Below are 14,704 nucleotides of genomic sequence, written 5' to 3'. Positions count from 1 at the left end.
CCGCATACTGTAATCCGATGACGGAGGAGGGGACGACCTTTGATCTGGCCTGAAGGCAGCGGAGGTTGAACAGATTCCCACGTGATCTATAATTTAGCTCCACTCCAGCGGGGAGCTTGCTATGGGTGAGATGTAGCATTGCAGCTAGGAAGATCGAAAAAAATACAGGTCTGTCAAAACATCAACTTGTATTTATATAGCGCCATTAACGAGTAAACCGTCCCAAGGTGCTTCACGGGAGCATTATAAAACTTTGACACCGAGCCATGTAAGGAGAAATTAGGGCACGTGACCAAAAGCTTGGTCAAAGAGGTAGGTTTTAAGGAGCGTCTTAAAGGAGGGAAGAGCGGGAGAGGTTTAGGCAGGGAGTTCCAGAGCTTGGCAACAGAAGGCACGGCCACCAATGGTGGAGCGATTATAATCAGTGATGCTCAAGAGGGCAGAATTAGTGTCACCGCTAACGGGAGCAGTTTGGGGTGCTGAATTGGGAGAATCACACAAGTGTCATGGAGCAGCTTTAAAGCACATTGGCTTAAGTGGAGTCTGAAGGCGTATTGGTACCACATACTCTGCATTCACTCGGTGATAACACTGGAAAATCTGTGACCGGTTACAGCCAGGTTTTGGGCACAATTTCCTCACTCTGACAAATATCAGCAGCCAGTTTTTTTTTTAGAATAAGCAATCCCAAAATAAATACAGTCAAAGGCATTATCTTTTCTTGTACATTTAATCCCTTAAGAATCATTAAGGTCAGCTCACTTGTAAGGTTAAGTCTTTTAAAATTTATCACAACAAGGTTGAGTCATCAGCGGCCAAGAAGTGAATGGTAGAAAAGGAATCAAAAGCTTAACAGTTCTCCCAAAACCCGTGAAATAATTCTTCTTGTATTTAAAAAATAAAAGGGACAAGTTACAATCTGCCAGAACAGAAGATATGATAAAGTATTCTAAATGCAGTAACGCAGCCAGGGTATTTTCTTATTTGGACAGATGCGATGTAATGGCTGCCGGGAAGAGCGTGAAGTACGATTCTCTGGTGCTGTTGTGCGAATGGGGCTCGTGTGGGTTCACCGCGTCGGGAATGGAAGAGTTCAGCAACCACATCGCAGGGCATTTGAAGGAGCAACTGCAGAGGGATGTTAATGCCATTGAACCACAAGGTAGGGTAACAGCGCAGTGGGTGAGCAGCGTGGAACTATTTCGGGATTGGCGATGTCAACTTTTGATTTAAAAACAGTATTTGCAAATCATTTCAGTCTGGCACTCTGGATGAGAGTAACTGGTAACTTACTGACCATGATGCCAGTAATAATCTACAGTTTAAAAAAAAAAATCTGTATTGATACAGCCTCTTTTTTTTAATCTTTGGCCATTTTTCTCTCCTTTCCCTTGTGCTCTGGGTTATTTATGGCAGAGATGAACATAAGAACATAAGAATTAAGAACAGGAGTAGGCCATCTAGACCCTCGAGCTTGCTCCGCCATTCAACAAGATCATGGCTGATCTGGCCGTGGACTCAGCTCCACTTACCTGCCCGCTCCCCGTAACCCTTAATTCCCTTATTGGTTAAAAATCTATCTATCTGTGATATGAATACATTCAATGAGCTAGCCTCAACTGCTTCCTTGGGCAGAGAATTCCACAGATTCACAACCCTCTGGGAGAAGAAATTCCTTCTCAACTCGGTTTTAAATTGGCTCCCCCCCGTATTTTGAGGCTGTGCCCCCTTGTTCGAGTCTCCCCGACCAGTGGAAACAACCTCTCTGCCTCTCTCTTGTCTATCCCTTTCATTATTTTAAATGTTTCTATAAGATCACCCCTCATCCTTCCAAACTCCAACGAGTAAAAACACAGTCTACTCAATCTATCATCATAAGATAACCCCCTCATCTCCGGAATCAGCCTAGTGAATCATCTCTGTACCCACTCCAAAGCCAGTATATCCTTCCTTAAGTAAGGTGACCAAAACTGCACGCAGTACTCCAGGTGCGGCCTCACCAATACCCTATACAGTTGCTAGAATCATTGCTGCTCTGTTTTGGCTACTGGAAAGTATGCATGGGGTAGCTTGTGATGACTGCTACAGATTGATTTTATCAATCAGTGCCATGTGGCTCAGTGGGTAGCACCCTTGCCTCTGAGTCAGAAGGTTGTGGGTTCAAGTCCCACTCCAGGGGCTTGAGTGTTGAGGGAGTGCTGCAGGTCGCAGGTGCCATCTTTCTCTCAGGTGGACGTAAGAAGAGTTATCCCTGGTGTCCTGGCTAATATTTATCCCTCAATCAACATAAAAACAGATTATCTGTTTGTGGGAGCTTGCTGTGCACACCTCTGCTGCCTTTCCCACATCTGCTGCCTTTACAACAGCGACTACACTCCAAAAGTACTTTATTGGCTGTAAAGCGCTTTGAGACGTCCGGTGGTCATGAAAGGCACTATAGAAATGCAAGTCTCTTTATTCCTCTCTTTCCTACTTTGTTATAGGAACATGCCTGGCCTCAGCATCAACTCAGCCTAGATTAACGCACTCAGGTTTCTGCAAGTACATTACCCAATTGGATGTAACATGAGCCCCCCCACCCCTTATCCCAACAGCAATAATTTACAGTTTCATAATGCTTTTAATGGAGTATTGTTACCAGGCGTTTCACAAAGGAGAAACGGTTAGAAGAAATGACCGGAAACACAGTCGAAAAGAGAGAAATAAAAACAGAAAATGCTGGAAATCTCAGCAGGTTAGGCAGCCTCTGTGGAGAGGAAGCAGAGTTAACGTTTCGGGTCGATGAAGTAGATTGTAGTAGAAGAAAGAGATTTTGAGTAGACTTTTAAAGATGTGGAGAGAAGTAGAGAGCTGTCATAAAATAGGATCAAGGCGGCCGCCAGTTCTGCTATTGATCAGATCAGTGTGAGGGGGCGGTACCCATGAAGTCAGAGGGCTAAAAGACATGAGTTGGAGGAGATGTCGTGGAGTAAGACCATCGAGGTCTTTACAGCAGTGACTACACTTTACAAGTACTCAATTGGCTGTAAAGCACTTTGGGATGTCCTGATGTCATGAAAGGTACTACATAAATGCAAGCACTTTTCTTTTAAGAATTTTAACATTCTGCACACTATGGGGGGTGGTCAGGGAGCCAGTGGAGTTTGACGAGAACGGAGTACTGAGCAATATTTCCCCTCGTTTTAAGCTTGGGTGTACGGTCCTTTTTAACGGGCTGTGTGGCCCGTCAAAGTTTTGCGCATGTGCAAAATATCACATTGCGAAAACCGGTCCTTGGGCTGCGTGGGGCCAGTGCAGCTTACAGGCAACGTTGGTAATGGGATAACGATTTAATGTAGGGCAGGAAATGGGCGATTGGAGGTTTGGGTGAGTTGGAGTTTGTGAAATGTTAAGAATTTGCACAATGATTTCCAGACTCTGCAATGGACACTGTTTTATTGGAAACACTCTGAAAACAATATTTCAGTGGGGTTTTTTTGCTCATTAAATGTGGGTAAATTCACATATTTTAACTTTAACATGTTTAATAATTACATGCTGAAAGAATGATGTATTGTGTTGAAATGCATTTTCATTAATACAAAAGCAAAATGCTGCAGATGCTGGAAATCTGCTGAAAAATGGATAGTAAAAACTTTTACAGATATATAAAACGGAAAAGAGTGACTACAGTAAATGTTGGTCCCTTCGAAGCTGAGAAGGGGGATTTAATAATGGGAAATGTGGAAATGGCTGAGACCTTAAACAATTTTTTGCTTCGGTCTTCACAGTGAAAGACACAAAAACCATGCCAAAAATTGCTGGTCACAGGAATGTGGGAAGGGAGGACCTTGAGACAATCACTATCACTAGGTGGGTAGTGCTGGACAGGCTAATGGGACTCAAGGTAGACAAGCCCCCTGGTCCTGATGAAATGCATCCCAGGGTATTAAAAGAGATGGCGGAAGTTATAGCAGATGCATTTGTTATAATCTACCAAAATTCTCTGGACTCTGGGGAGGTACCAGTGGATTGGAAAGCAGCTAATGTAACGCCTCAGTTTAAAAAAGGGGGCAGACAAAAGGCAGGTAACTATAGGCCGGTTAGTTTAACATCTGTAGTGGGGAAAATGCTTGAAACTATCATTAAGGAAGAAATAGCGGGACATCTAGATAGGAATAGTGCAATCAAGCAGACGCAGCATAGATTCATGAAGGGAAAATCATGTTTAACTAATTTACTGGAATTCTTTGAGGATATAACGAGCATGGTGGATAGAGGTGTACCGATGGATGTGGTGTATTTAGATTTCCAAAAGGCATTCGATAAGGTGCCACACAAAAGGTTACTGCAGAAGATAAAGGTACGCGGAGTCAGAGGAAATGTATTAGCATGGATAGAGAATTGGCTGGCTAACAGAAAGCAGAGAGTCTGGATAAACGGGTCCTTTTCGGGTTGGAAATCGGTGGTTAGTGGTGTGCCACAGGGATCGGTGCTGGGACCACAACTGTTTACAATATACAAAGATGACCTGGAAGAGGGGACAGAGTGTAGTGTAACAAAATTTGCAGATGACACAAAGATTAGTGGGAAAGCGGGTTGTGTAGAGGACACAGAAAGGCTGCAAAGAGATTTAGATAGTTAAGCGAATAGGCTAAGGTTTGGTAGAAGGAATACAATGTCGGAAAGTGTGAGGTCATCCACCTTGGGGGGGGGGGGGGGGAAAAACAGTAAAAGGGAATATTATTTGAATGGGGATAAATTACAACATGCTGCGGTGCAGAGGGACCTGGGGGTCCTTGTGCATGAAACTCTTTTAGAGTCTACCTGCAAAACATAAACATTAAACTGTGCCACCCGAGCTGGGTGTCCTTGTGCATGAATCCCAAAAAAAGTTAGTTTGCAGGTGCAGCAGGTAATCAGGAAGGCGAATGGAATGTTGGCCTTCATTGCGAGAGGGATGGAGTACAAAAGCAGGGAGTTCCTTCTGCAACTGTATCGGGTATTGGTGAGGCCGCACCTGGAGTACTGCGTGCAGTTTTGGTCACCTTACTTAAGGAAGGATATACTAGCTTTGGAGGGGGTACAGAGACGATTCACTAGGCTGATTCCGGAGAGAGAGAGTTAATGTTTCAGGTCGACGACCTTTCAATGGAGCCAGTTGTGATGAAAGATCACCCGACCCGAAACGTTAACTCTTGTTTCTCGCTCCGCAGATGCTGCCTGACCCGCTGAGCATTTTCTGGTTCAATGCATTTTCATAGGTCTGCGTAAACAGTTAAAGAGGAATTTTATTTTCAATTGCCTAAATGAAAGAAAGAGAGAGACTTGCATTTATATAGCGCCTTTCGCGGCCACTGGACATCCTTTGCAGCCAATGAAGTACTTTTGGAGTGTAGTCACTGTTGTAATGTGGGAAACGTGGCAGCCAATTTGCACACAGCAAGCTCCCACAAACAGCAATGTGATAATGACCAGATAATCTGTTTTTAGTGATGTTGATTGATTGGTCAGGACACCGGGGATAACTCCCCTGCTCTTCTTTGAAATCGTGCCATGGGAGCATTTACGTCTACCTGAGAGAGCAGACGGGACCTCGGTTTAACGACTCATCCGAAAGATGGCACCTCCGACAGTGCAGCGCTCCCTCAGCACTGCACTGGAGTGTCGGCCTAGATTTTTGTGCTCAAGTGCCTAGAGTGGGACTTGAACCCACGAACTTCTGACTCAGAGGCGAGCGTGCTGCCCACTGAGCCACAGCTGACACTGTTACCAATGGTACAAAGGGAGATCCATGTAATGTGAACCTGGTCTCAGCTGGCCCATGTTAGAATGTTTAATACTTTTGAACTGTTGGTTACGCAGTTTGAGAGCAGATACTTTGCGCTTGCCCCTCACCCATTTAATATCCGGGGCAATAAGATGGCGCCTCTGTTGTAACTTCAAGATGTCACCGCAGCAGAAAGTCCGTGTTGTTTGCGGATTTTTGCTCCTGCGGTGATCCAAATCAACTGAACCAGCAGTTCAAAATGGCAAGAAAGAACTAATGAAGTACATAAGTATACCCATGTCTCCGGTTATAAAACAGGGATACATGGGGCAATTTAGTAGAAAATACTCCAAACAATGTTCCCTCTAAGCTGCACGAATGCGCAGTGTCTGTGAGATTCTGCGTAGACCATTTACTGGCTTTTGCATTGTAAAAACTGAATGCGTAAAATTTGAATGGACCGCACCACAATTTAAAGGGACTACGCACGAAAATAAAAAAATTAGAGGGAACATTGACTCCAACCCACTCCTCCCTTTTAGAATATAAGCAAGTAGCAAATATCTTGTCGATAACATTGACTTGGTTACTGGAGAATAAACATTTTTTTTTTGAAGGTGGAATGTGGAATGAGACACAATGAACGTTTGTTTTGACAGACAATGCTAATCCTGTGCCTGCGCTGATCCCACTTTGTGCCTTTGTTTCCCAGAGGAGCACCAGTGCCTGTGGGCAGACTGTGGGTTCTACTCCGTGAAGAGCTCGGCTGACCTGATCCGTCACGTTTACTTTCACGCCTACCACACCAAACTGAAGCATTGGGGCCTGCAGTCACTGCAGGCTCAGACTGAACTCGAGCACTGTTTACTGGACCAACAGAGCCGTAACGTCATTCCAGAAATCCCAGAGAGCTTTGTCTGTCTGTGGGGGCACTGTGATGTGAGTCACTCGTTCAAATCCCAACCTCGTGTCCGTACCTGTACACTCTCTCGTTTATTTTCATTTTACCCGTGAGCTTAAATAAAATGTTCTTCCGAGCTTCAGTGTTTAAATCGCAAAAGTTTCTCGATGAACAGGGCCACGTTGCACTAACTGACCTCCTTTGGCTTCCGATGAAGCAACGCCTCAATTTACAATTCTCATCCTTGTTTTAAACATAGAAACATAGAAAATAGGTGCAGGAGCAGGCCATTCGGCCCTTCTAGCCTGCACCGCCATTCAATGAGTTCATGGCTGAACATGCAACTTCAGTACCCCATTCCTGCTTTCTCGCCATACCCCTTGATCCCCCGAGTAGTAAGGACTTCATCTAACTCCCTTTTGAATATATTTAGTGAATTGGCCTCAACTACTTTCTGTGGTAGAGAATTCCACAGGTTCACCACTCTCTGGGTGAAGAAATTTCTCCTCATCTTGGTCCTAATTGGCTTACTCCTTATCCTTAGACTGTGACCCCTGGTTCTGGACTTCCCCAACATCGGGAACATTCTTCCTGCATCTAACCTGTCTAACCCCGTCAGAATTTTAAACGTTTCTATGAGGTCATAGAAACATAGAAAATAGGTGCAGGAGTAGGCCATTCAGCCCTTCTAGCCTGCACCGCCATTCAATGAGTTCATGGCTGAACATGAAACTTCAGTACCCACTTCCTGCTTTCTCGCCATACCCCTTGATCCCCCGAGTAGTAAGGACTACATCTAACTCCCTTTTGAATATATTTAGTGAATTGGCCTCAACTACTTTCTGTGGTAGAGAATTCCACAGGTTCACCACTCTCTGGGTGAAGAAGTTTCTCCTCATCTCGGTCCTAAATGGCTTACCCCTTATCCTTAGACTGTGACCCCTGGTTCTGGACTTCCCCAACATCAGGAACATTCTTCCTGCATCTAACCTGTCTAACCCCGTCAGAATTTTAAACGTTTCTATGGGGTCCCCTCTCACTCTTCTGAACTCCAGTGAATACAAGCCCAGTTGATCCAGTCTTTCTTGATAGGTCAGTCCCGCCATCCCGGGAATCAGTCTGGTGAACCTTCGCTGCACTCCCTCAATAGCAAGAATGTCCTTCCTCAAGTTCGGAGACCAAAACTGTACACAATACTCCAGGTGTGGCCTCACCAAGGCCCTGTACAACTGTGGCAACACCTCCCTGCCCCTGTACTCAAATCCCCTCGCTATGAAGGCCAACATGTCATTTGCTTTCTTAACCGCCTGCTGTACCTGCATGCCAACCTTCAATGACTGATGTACCATGACACCCAGGTCTCGTTGCACCTCCCCTTTTCCTAATCTGTCACCATTCAGATAATAGTCTGTCTCTCTGTTTTTACCACCAAAGTGGATAACCTCACATTTATCCACATTATACTTCATCTGCCACGCATTTGCCCACTCACCTAACCTATCCAAGTCACTCTGCAGCCTCATAGCATCCTCCTCGCAGCTCACACTGCCACCCAACTTAGTGTCATCCGCAAATTTGGAGATACTACATTTAATCCCCTCGTCTAAATCATTAATGTACAATGTAAACAGCTGGGGCCCCAGCACAGAACCCTGCGGTACCCCACTAGTCACTGCCTGCCATTCCGAAAAGTACCCATTTACTCCTACTCTTTGCTTCCTGTCTGACAACCAGTTCTCAATCCACGTCAGCACACTACCCCCAATCCCATGTGCTTTAACTTTGCACATTAATCTCCTGTGTGGGACCTTGTAGAAAGCCTTCTGAAAGTCCAAATATACCACATCAACTGGTACTTCTTTGTCCACTTTATTGGAAACATCCTCTCAAAATTCCAGAAGATTTGTCAAGCATGATCTCCCTTTCACAAATCCATGCTGACTTGGACCTATCATGTCACCATTTTCCAAATGCGCTGCTATGACATCCTTAATAATTGATTCCATCATTTTACCCACTACTGAGGTCAGGCTGACCGGTCTATAATTCCCTGATTTCTCTCTCCCTCCTTTTTTAAAAAGTGGGGTTACATTGGCTACCCTCCACTCGATGGGAACTGATCCAGAGTCAATGGAATGTTGGAAAATGACTGTCAATGCATCCGCTATTTCCAAGGCCACCTCCTTAAGTACTCTGGGATGCAGTCCATCAGGCCCTGGGGATTTATCGGCCTTCAATCCCATCAATTTCCCCAACACAATTTCCCGACTAATAAAGATTTCCCTCAGTTCCTCCTCCTTACTAGACCCTCTGACCCCTTTTATATCCGGAAGGTTGTTTGTGTCCTCCTTAGTGAATACTGAACCAAAGTACTTGTTCAATTGGTCTGCCATTTCTTTGTTCCCCGTTATGACTTCCCCTGATTCTGACTGCAGGGGACCTACGTTTGTCTTTACTAACCTTTTTCTCTTTACATACCTTTCGAAACTTTTGCAATCCGCCTTAATGTTCCCTGCAAGCTTCTTCTCGTACTCCATTTTCCCTGCCCTAATCAAACCCTTTGTCCTCCTCTGCTGAGTTCTAAATTTCTCCCAGTCCCCAGGTTCGCTGCTATTTCTGGCCAATTTGTATGCCATTTCCTTGGCTTTAATACTATCCCTGATTTCCCTAGATAGCCACGGTTGAGCCACCTTCCCTTTTTTATTTTTACGCCAGACAGGAATGTACAATTGTTGTAATTCATTCATGCGGTCTCTAAATGTCTGCCATTGCCCATCCACAGTCAACCCCTTAAGTATCATTAGCCAATCTATCTTAGCCAATTCATGCCTCATACCTTCAAAGTTACCCTTCTTTAAGTTCTGGACCATGGTCTCTGAATTAACTGTTTCCTTCTCCATCCTAATGCAGAATTCCACCATATTATGGTCACTCTTCCCCAAGGGGCCTCGCACAATGAGATTGCTAATTAATCCTCTCTCATTACACAACACCCAGTCTAAGATGGCCTCCCCCCTAGTTGGTTCCTCGACATATTGGTCTAGAAAACCATCCCTTATGCACTCCAGGAAATCCTCCTCCACCGTATTGCTTCCAGTTTGGCTAGCCCAATCTATGTGCATATTAAAGTCACCCATTATAACTGCTGCACCTTTATTGCATGCACTCCTAATTTCCTGTTTGATGCCCTCCCCAATATCACTACTACTGTTTGGAGGTCTGTACACAACTCCCACTAACGATTTTTGCCCTTTAGTGTTCTGCAGCTCTACCCATATAGATTCCACATCATCCAAGCTAATGTCTTTCCTAACTATTGCATTAATCTCCTCTTTAACCAGCAATGCTACCCCACCTCCTTTTCCTTTTATTCTATCCTTCCTGAATGTTGAATACCCCTGGATGTTGAGTTCCCAGCCCTGATCATCCTGGAGCCACGTCTCCGTAATCCCAATCACATCATATTTGTTAACATCTATTTGCACAGTTAATTCATCCACCGTATTGCGGATACTCCTTGCATTAAGACACAAAGCCTTCAGGCTTGCTTTTTTAACACCCTTTGTCCTTTTAGAATTTTGCTATACAGTGGCCCTTTTTGTTCTTTGCCTTGGGTTTCTCTGCCCTCCACTTTTCCTCATCTCCTTTCTGTCTTTTGCTTTTGCCTCATTTTTGTCTCCCTCTGTCTCCCTGCATAGGTTCCCATCCCCCTGCAATATTAGTTTAACTCCTCCCCAACAGAACTAGCAAACACTCCCCCTAGGACATTGGTTCCGGTCCTGCCCAGGTGCAGACCGTCCCGTTTGTACTGGTCCCATCTCCCCCAGAACCGGTTCCAATGCCTCAAGAATTTGAATCCCTGGCTCCCTGGCCTCGCCCCTCCTTATCTCCGTAATCTCCTCCTGCTCTATAATTCCGCCCCCGCTGCCAGACCTCTGCGCTCCGCCTATCCTAGCCTTTTCAATATCCCCGATTTTAATCGCTCCACCATCAGTGGCAGTGCCTTCAGCTGCCCAGGCCCTAAGCTCTGGAACTCCCTCCCTAAATCTCTCCTCCTCTCTTTCCTCCTTTTAAGACGCTCCTTAAAACCTAGCTGTTGGCCACCTGCCCGAATGTCTTGTGTGGCTCAGTGTCAAATTTGTTTTTGATAATGCTCCTGTGAAGCGCCTTGGGACATTTTATTATGCTAAAGACGCTATATAAATATATCGTTCTGTTGTGGTCAGATAATGTGATGTTGGGTGGAGGAGGAAAATGCCATTCCCACATATCCATCCCAGCAGTAAATGTCTGGCTCCTTTGTTACTACTGCAGCATCTTTACTGATGAATGAGTTTGTCCTGCGGGGAGGGGGGGTGAGGGGGTGCGTAAAGCTGCACTGTGTGTGAACTATTAAGTAACCTCACTTGCTCGGCGGGAGGTGACCTGATTCAGGCTGGTTTCCCCGACTCTTTATTGAAGGTGAAACTTGCACTGATTGCACGTTGCATTTAACAGCTTATCGCTAACCTGTTGTGCTTTGCCACTTTTTTCACTATTGCTATTTTCTCCTTTAGAGCTCTTTCGAGAATCCGGAATGGTTCTACAGACACGTGGACATGCATGGAATGTGTTCGGACCGCGATGCAACCATAGACACTAATCTAATAATCCCCTGCTGTTGGAAAGGTGAGGCCTCCCTGGTGCCAGACTGCCCAACAAAACCCTCTGCTTAGTTCCACGGTCTTTATTTTGCAGACCAACCATGATGAGGTGAAATTTAATGGGAAGGTCCCTTGGCAAGTTAATTATGACTGGCCAAGAGATCTTGAGAGGACCTAACCGACTAATTTAAATGAGTACCTTTTATAAGTAACTTTAGTGGCCGGGTAGAAAATTGTCCCCCTGTTCAAGAAAATGCAGTAAATGTACTGGAAACGGGTCAGTTTCACCTGTGAGACTGGGCTTCGCAGCCACCCGATGGGCAGGAGACTCTCGCAAATAGTGAATATAGTTGAAGTTGGGAGGACTGAGTGATCAGGAATAGAAAGAAAAAAATACTTTATATAGCGCCTTTCACGACCTCAGGATGTCCCAAAGTGCTTTACAGCCAAGGATATACTTTTGTTGGAGTGTAGTCACTGTTGTAATGTACAAAACGTGGCAGTGAATTTACGCACAGCAAGCTCCCACAAACAGCAATGTGATAATGACCAGATAATCTGCTTTTAGTGATGTTGATTGCGGGATAAATATTGGATAAGACACCGAGGATAACTCCCCTGCTCTTCTTCGAAGTAGTGCCATGGGATCTTTTATGCCCGCTAGAGAGTAGACGGGGCCTCGGTTTAAGGTCTCATCCGAAAGACAGCACCTCCGACAGTGCAGCGCTCCCTCAGTACTGTACTGGAGCATCAGCTTATATTTTTGTGCTCAAGTCTCTACAATGGGACTCGAACCCACGACCTTCTGACTCAGCAAAGCGAGATAAACTTGGACTTTACCACCATGAAAAGAAGACTGCTTCACCGAACATACTAAATGATTGAAAAGGTAAATCGAGAACTTCAAATCAATTTAAGCTGCGGCAGTAAGGCAGAGTGGCACAGATTCAAACTAGCTAATGGCAAAATAGGACAAATGTCAGGAAATTCCAAGTGAACAATACAGGAAATTGACTATTAGCTAGGGTGGTGAAGATAAAATCCCCAGAAATTATTTTGAGAAATAATTACGAGCAATGCTGGGGAAGAGATGGGAGACTGTGGGTTCTGAATGGATGCACTTGGAGAGCTTTCTCCATCCACATCTACTGCAATGTATTTGCTTCATGGATTCTTTGCTGAAGAATTCACAGCAACACATTACCATTAAGAATGAGTGTGTTTATTAGCAAAGGTTTAACAATCACACTACACATTACCAGTTCATCCAGCAGGCTCACAACCAAATGCCTCATCATGGATCCCCAAACCCAACTGGCTGGGGTTTTATTGAGTCTTGTGAACATCACGTGACTGGCTAAGCCACTCCCAACTCAACAGCTCTACAATGATTTTTGGTAGAACATAGAAAATAGGTGCAGGAGTAGGCCATTCGGCCCTTCGAGCCTGAACCTATCAATCAAGTGCCCCCTGATTAAAAGGGGGGGGGCACCAAAACTGACAAACTTAAACAAATTAGACTTTGAACAGTAAACTTAAATCAAATTAAAATTTGGTTGCCGGGGGTGATGATGCACTCCAGTCCCTCCAACGCCCACCTCTCGCGGAAGGCCGCGAGCGTACCGGTGGATACCCCGTGCTCCATCTCCAGGGACACCCTGGCTCGGATGTAACCGTGGAAGAGAGGCAGGCAGTCAGGTTGAACGACCCCCTCGACCTGCCTGGACCGGTTGATGGTCCCCTTGGCCATGCCCAGGAGCAGTCCTACGAGGAGTCTTCCGACCTGCCCGCTCCCCTCCGCACAGGGTGTCCAAAGATCAGGAGTGTGGGACTGAAGTGCAACCAGAATTTGAGGAGCAGCCCCTTCAAATAATGGAAGAGGGGCTGCAACCTCACACACTCAACATAAACATGGAACATGGACTCCGCCAGACTGCGGAAATTCAACAGCTCTACAAACCTGTGAACATACTCACAGGTACATACTACCTTGTTAAACATGCCACGTCCCGTACTATTGGATCGCTGTGTCGGCCAGGAGCGTGCAGACCCTTTTAAGCTGAATTGGCAACATATCGGATAGCTGTGTGTTTGGAAAGATTAATTTCTCGTCTTCTGTCCTTTTTTTAGATTGTGAAGCCACTTTCAAAGTGAAATTTAAGCTACGGGAGCATTTGCGTAGCCACACGCAGGAGAAAGTGGTGGCCTGTCCTACCTGTGGAGGGATGTTTGCCAGCAACACCAAGTTCTTTGACCACATTCGGAGGCAGACAGCCATGGAATGTAAGCAAAAAATCTTTGGAATATTGCGAGACAATATGATAGGTTTGTAGCTGTAAGATTTTATACTCTTTCCCCAGACTTTAAAACGTGGTATCTTTGTTACCTGCAGCCTGTGTTGACTATGGAACTCCCTCCCTAACAGCACTGTGGGAGCACCTTCACCACACGGACTGCAGCAGTTCAAGAAGGCAGCTCATCGCCACTTTCTCAGGGGCAATTAGGGATGGGCAATAAATGCCGGCCTTGCCAGCGATGCCCACATCCCAGAATGAATTTTTAAAAATCCACTGCTCTGAGAGTAACCCCCTTAGTCCCTGGCGCCCAACATACCCCGACACCAAGGGCAGGAAATGCATTGGAGGACATATTGGGCTCAATTTTCCCCAGTATTTGCGCCATTTTTTTAGGAGCAGGCTGCTTTTTCTGACCTAATTTAAAAATCCCCAGTTTCCCCAATCAATTGCACCAGCGTAATTCCGTTAGTTACGGATTTTTTACGTCAGTTTTTTTTTTCAGCCAAAGGATACATAACCAGCCACCTACGCCACTTCTGGCCATTTAGGGAAGTTTGGCCAGCTGAGAGTTACTCCAGTTGTACTTAGTCCAGTGTATGTGGCCTGTCCTGACAAACCTTCCCTAGAGTTAAGGAAAGCGGTGCAGCAGATGCCCGGGCACACTGAAAGAATTGAAAAGTACATAGCAGCAACTTACCTCCAACCCTGCCCAAAGGCTGTCCGGTCCCATTCTCGGTCCCCGGTTCACACACGCAGTCCGGTCCCATTCTCGGTCCCCGGTTCACACACACAGTCCGGTCCCATTCTCGGTCCCCGGTTCACACACGCAGTCCGGTCCCATTCTCGGTCCCCGGTTCTCTCCCACAGGACGAGAGAGAGAGCGAGAGCGACCCGAGAAGACCGGACAGCCTTCGGTTCGGGTGGGGTTGGAGGTAAGTTGCTGCTCTGTGTATTTCAATTCTTTTAATATGTTGGGAACTGACTCTATGCTTCACTTTGCAGCCTCAGCTCACATTGTGTCCCTGGTTACCATGGCAGCCCAATCTTTTTGGCGCAGATCAAGGCTCCACCCCAAAACTAAAGGTCGGGTTAGGCCACGCCAAAATGAAGAGAT

At 45.7% G+C, this 14,704-nt stretch overlaps 1 protein-coding gene across 1 annotated transcript in view; it reads left to right on the top strand.

The window, feature by feature from the left end:
• Nucleotides 1–14,704, top strand: part of hinfp (histone H4 transcription factor) — a 44,400-nt gene that overhangs the window by 7,136 nt on the left and 22,560 nt on the right. The window contains exons 3-6 of the mRNA XM_070872667.1: nt 993–1,162; nt 6,462–6,688; nt 11,207–11,318; nt 13,424–13,576. Coding sequence (XP_070728768.1) covers nt 993–1,162; nt 6,462–6,688; nt 11,207–11,318; nt 13,424–13,576 — 662 coding nt within the window. The remainder of the gene's footprint in view (nt 1–992; nt 1,163–6,461; nt 6,689–11,206; nt 11,319–13,423; nt 13,577–14,704) is intronic.

Source organism: Pristiophorus japonicus, unplaced genomic scaffold (assembly GCF_044704955.1).
Source record: "Pristiophorus japonicus isolate sPriJap1 unplaced genomic scaffold, sPriJap1.hap1 HAP1_SCAFFOLD_348, whole genome shotgun sequence".
NCBI lineage: Eukaryota > Metazoa > Chordata > Chondrichthyes > Pristiophoridae > Pristiophorus > Pristiophorus japonicus.
Note: the sequence above shows the minus strand (reverse complement) of the source record. Positions and strands in the feature narration are given on the sequence as shown.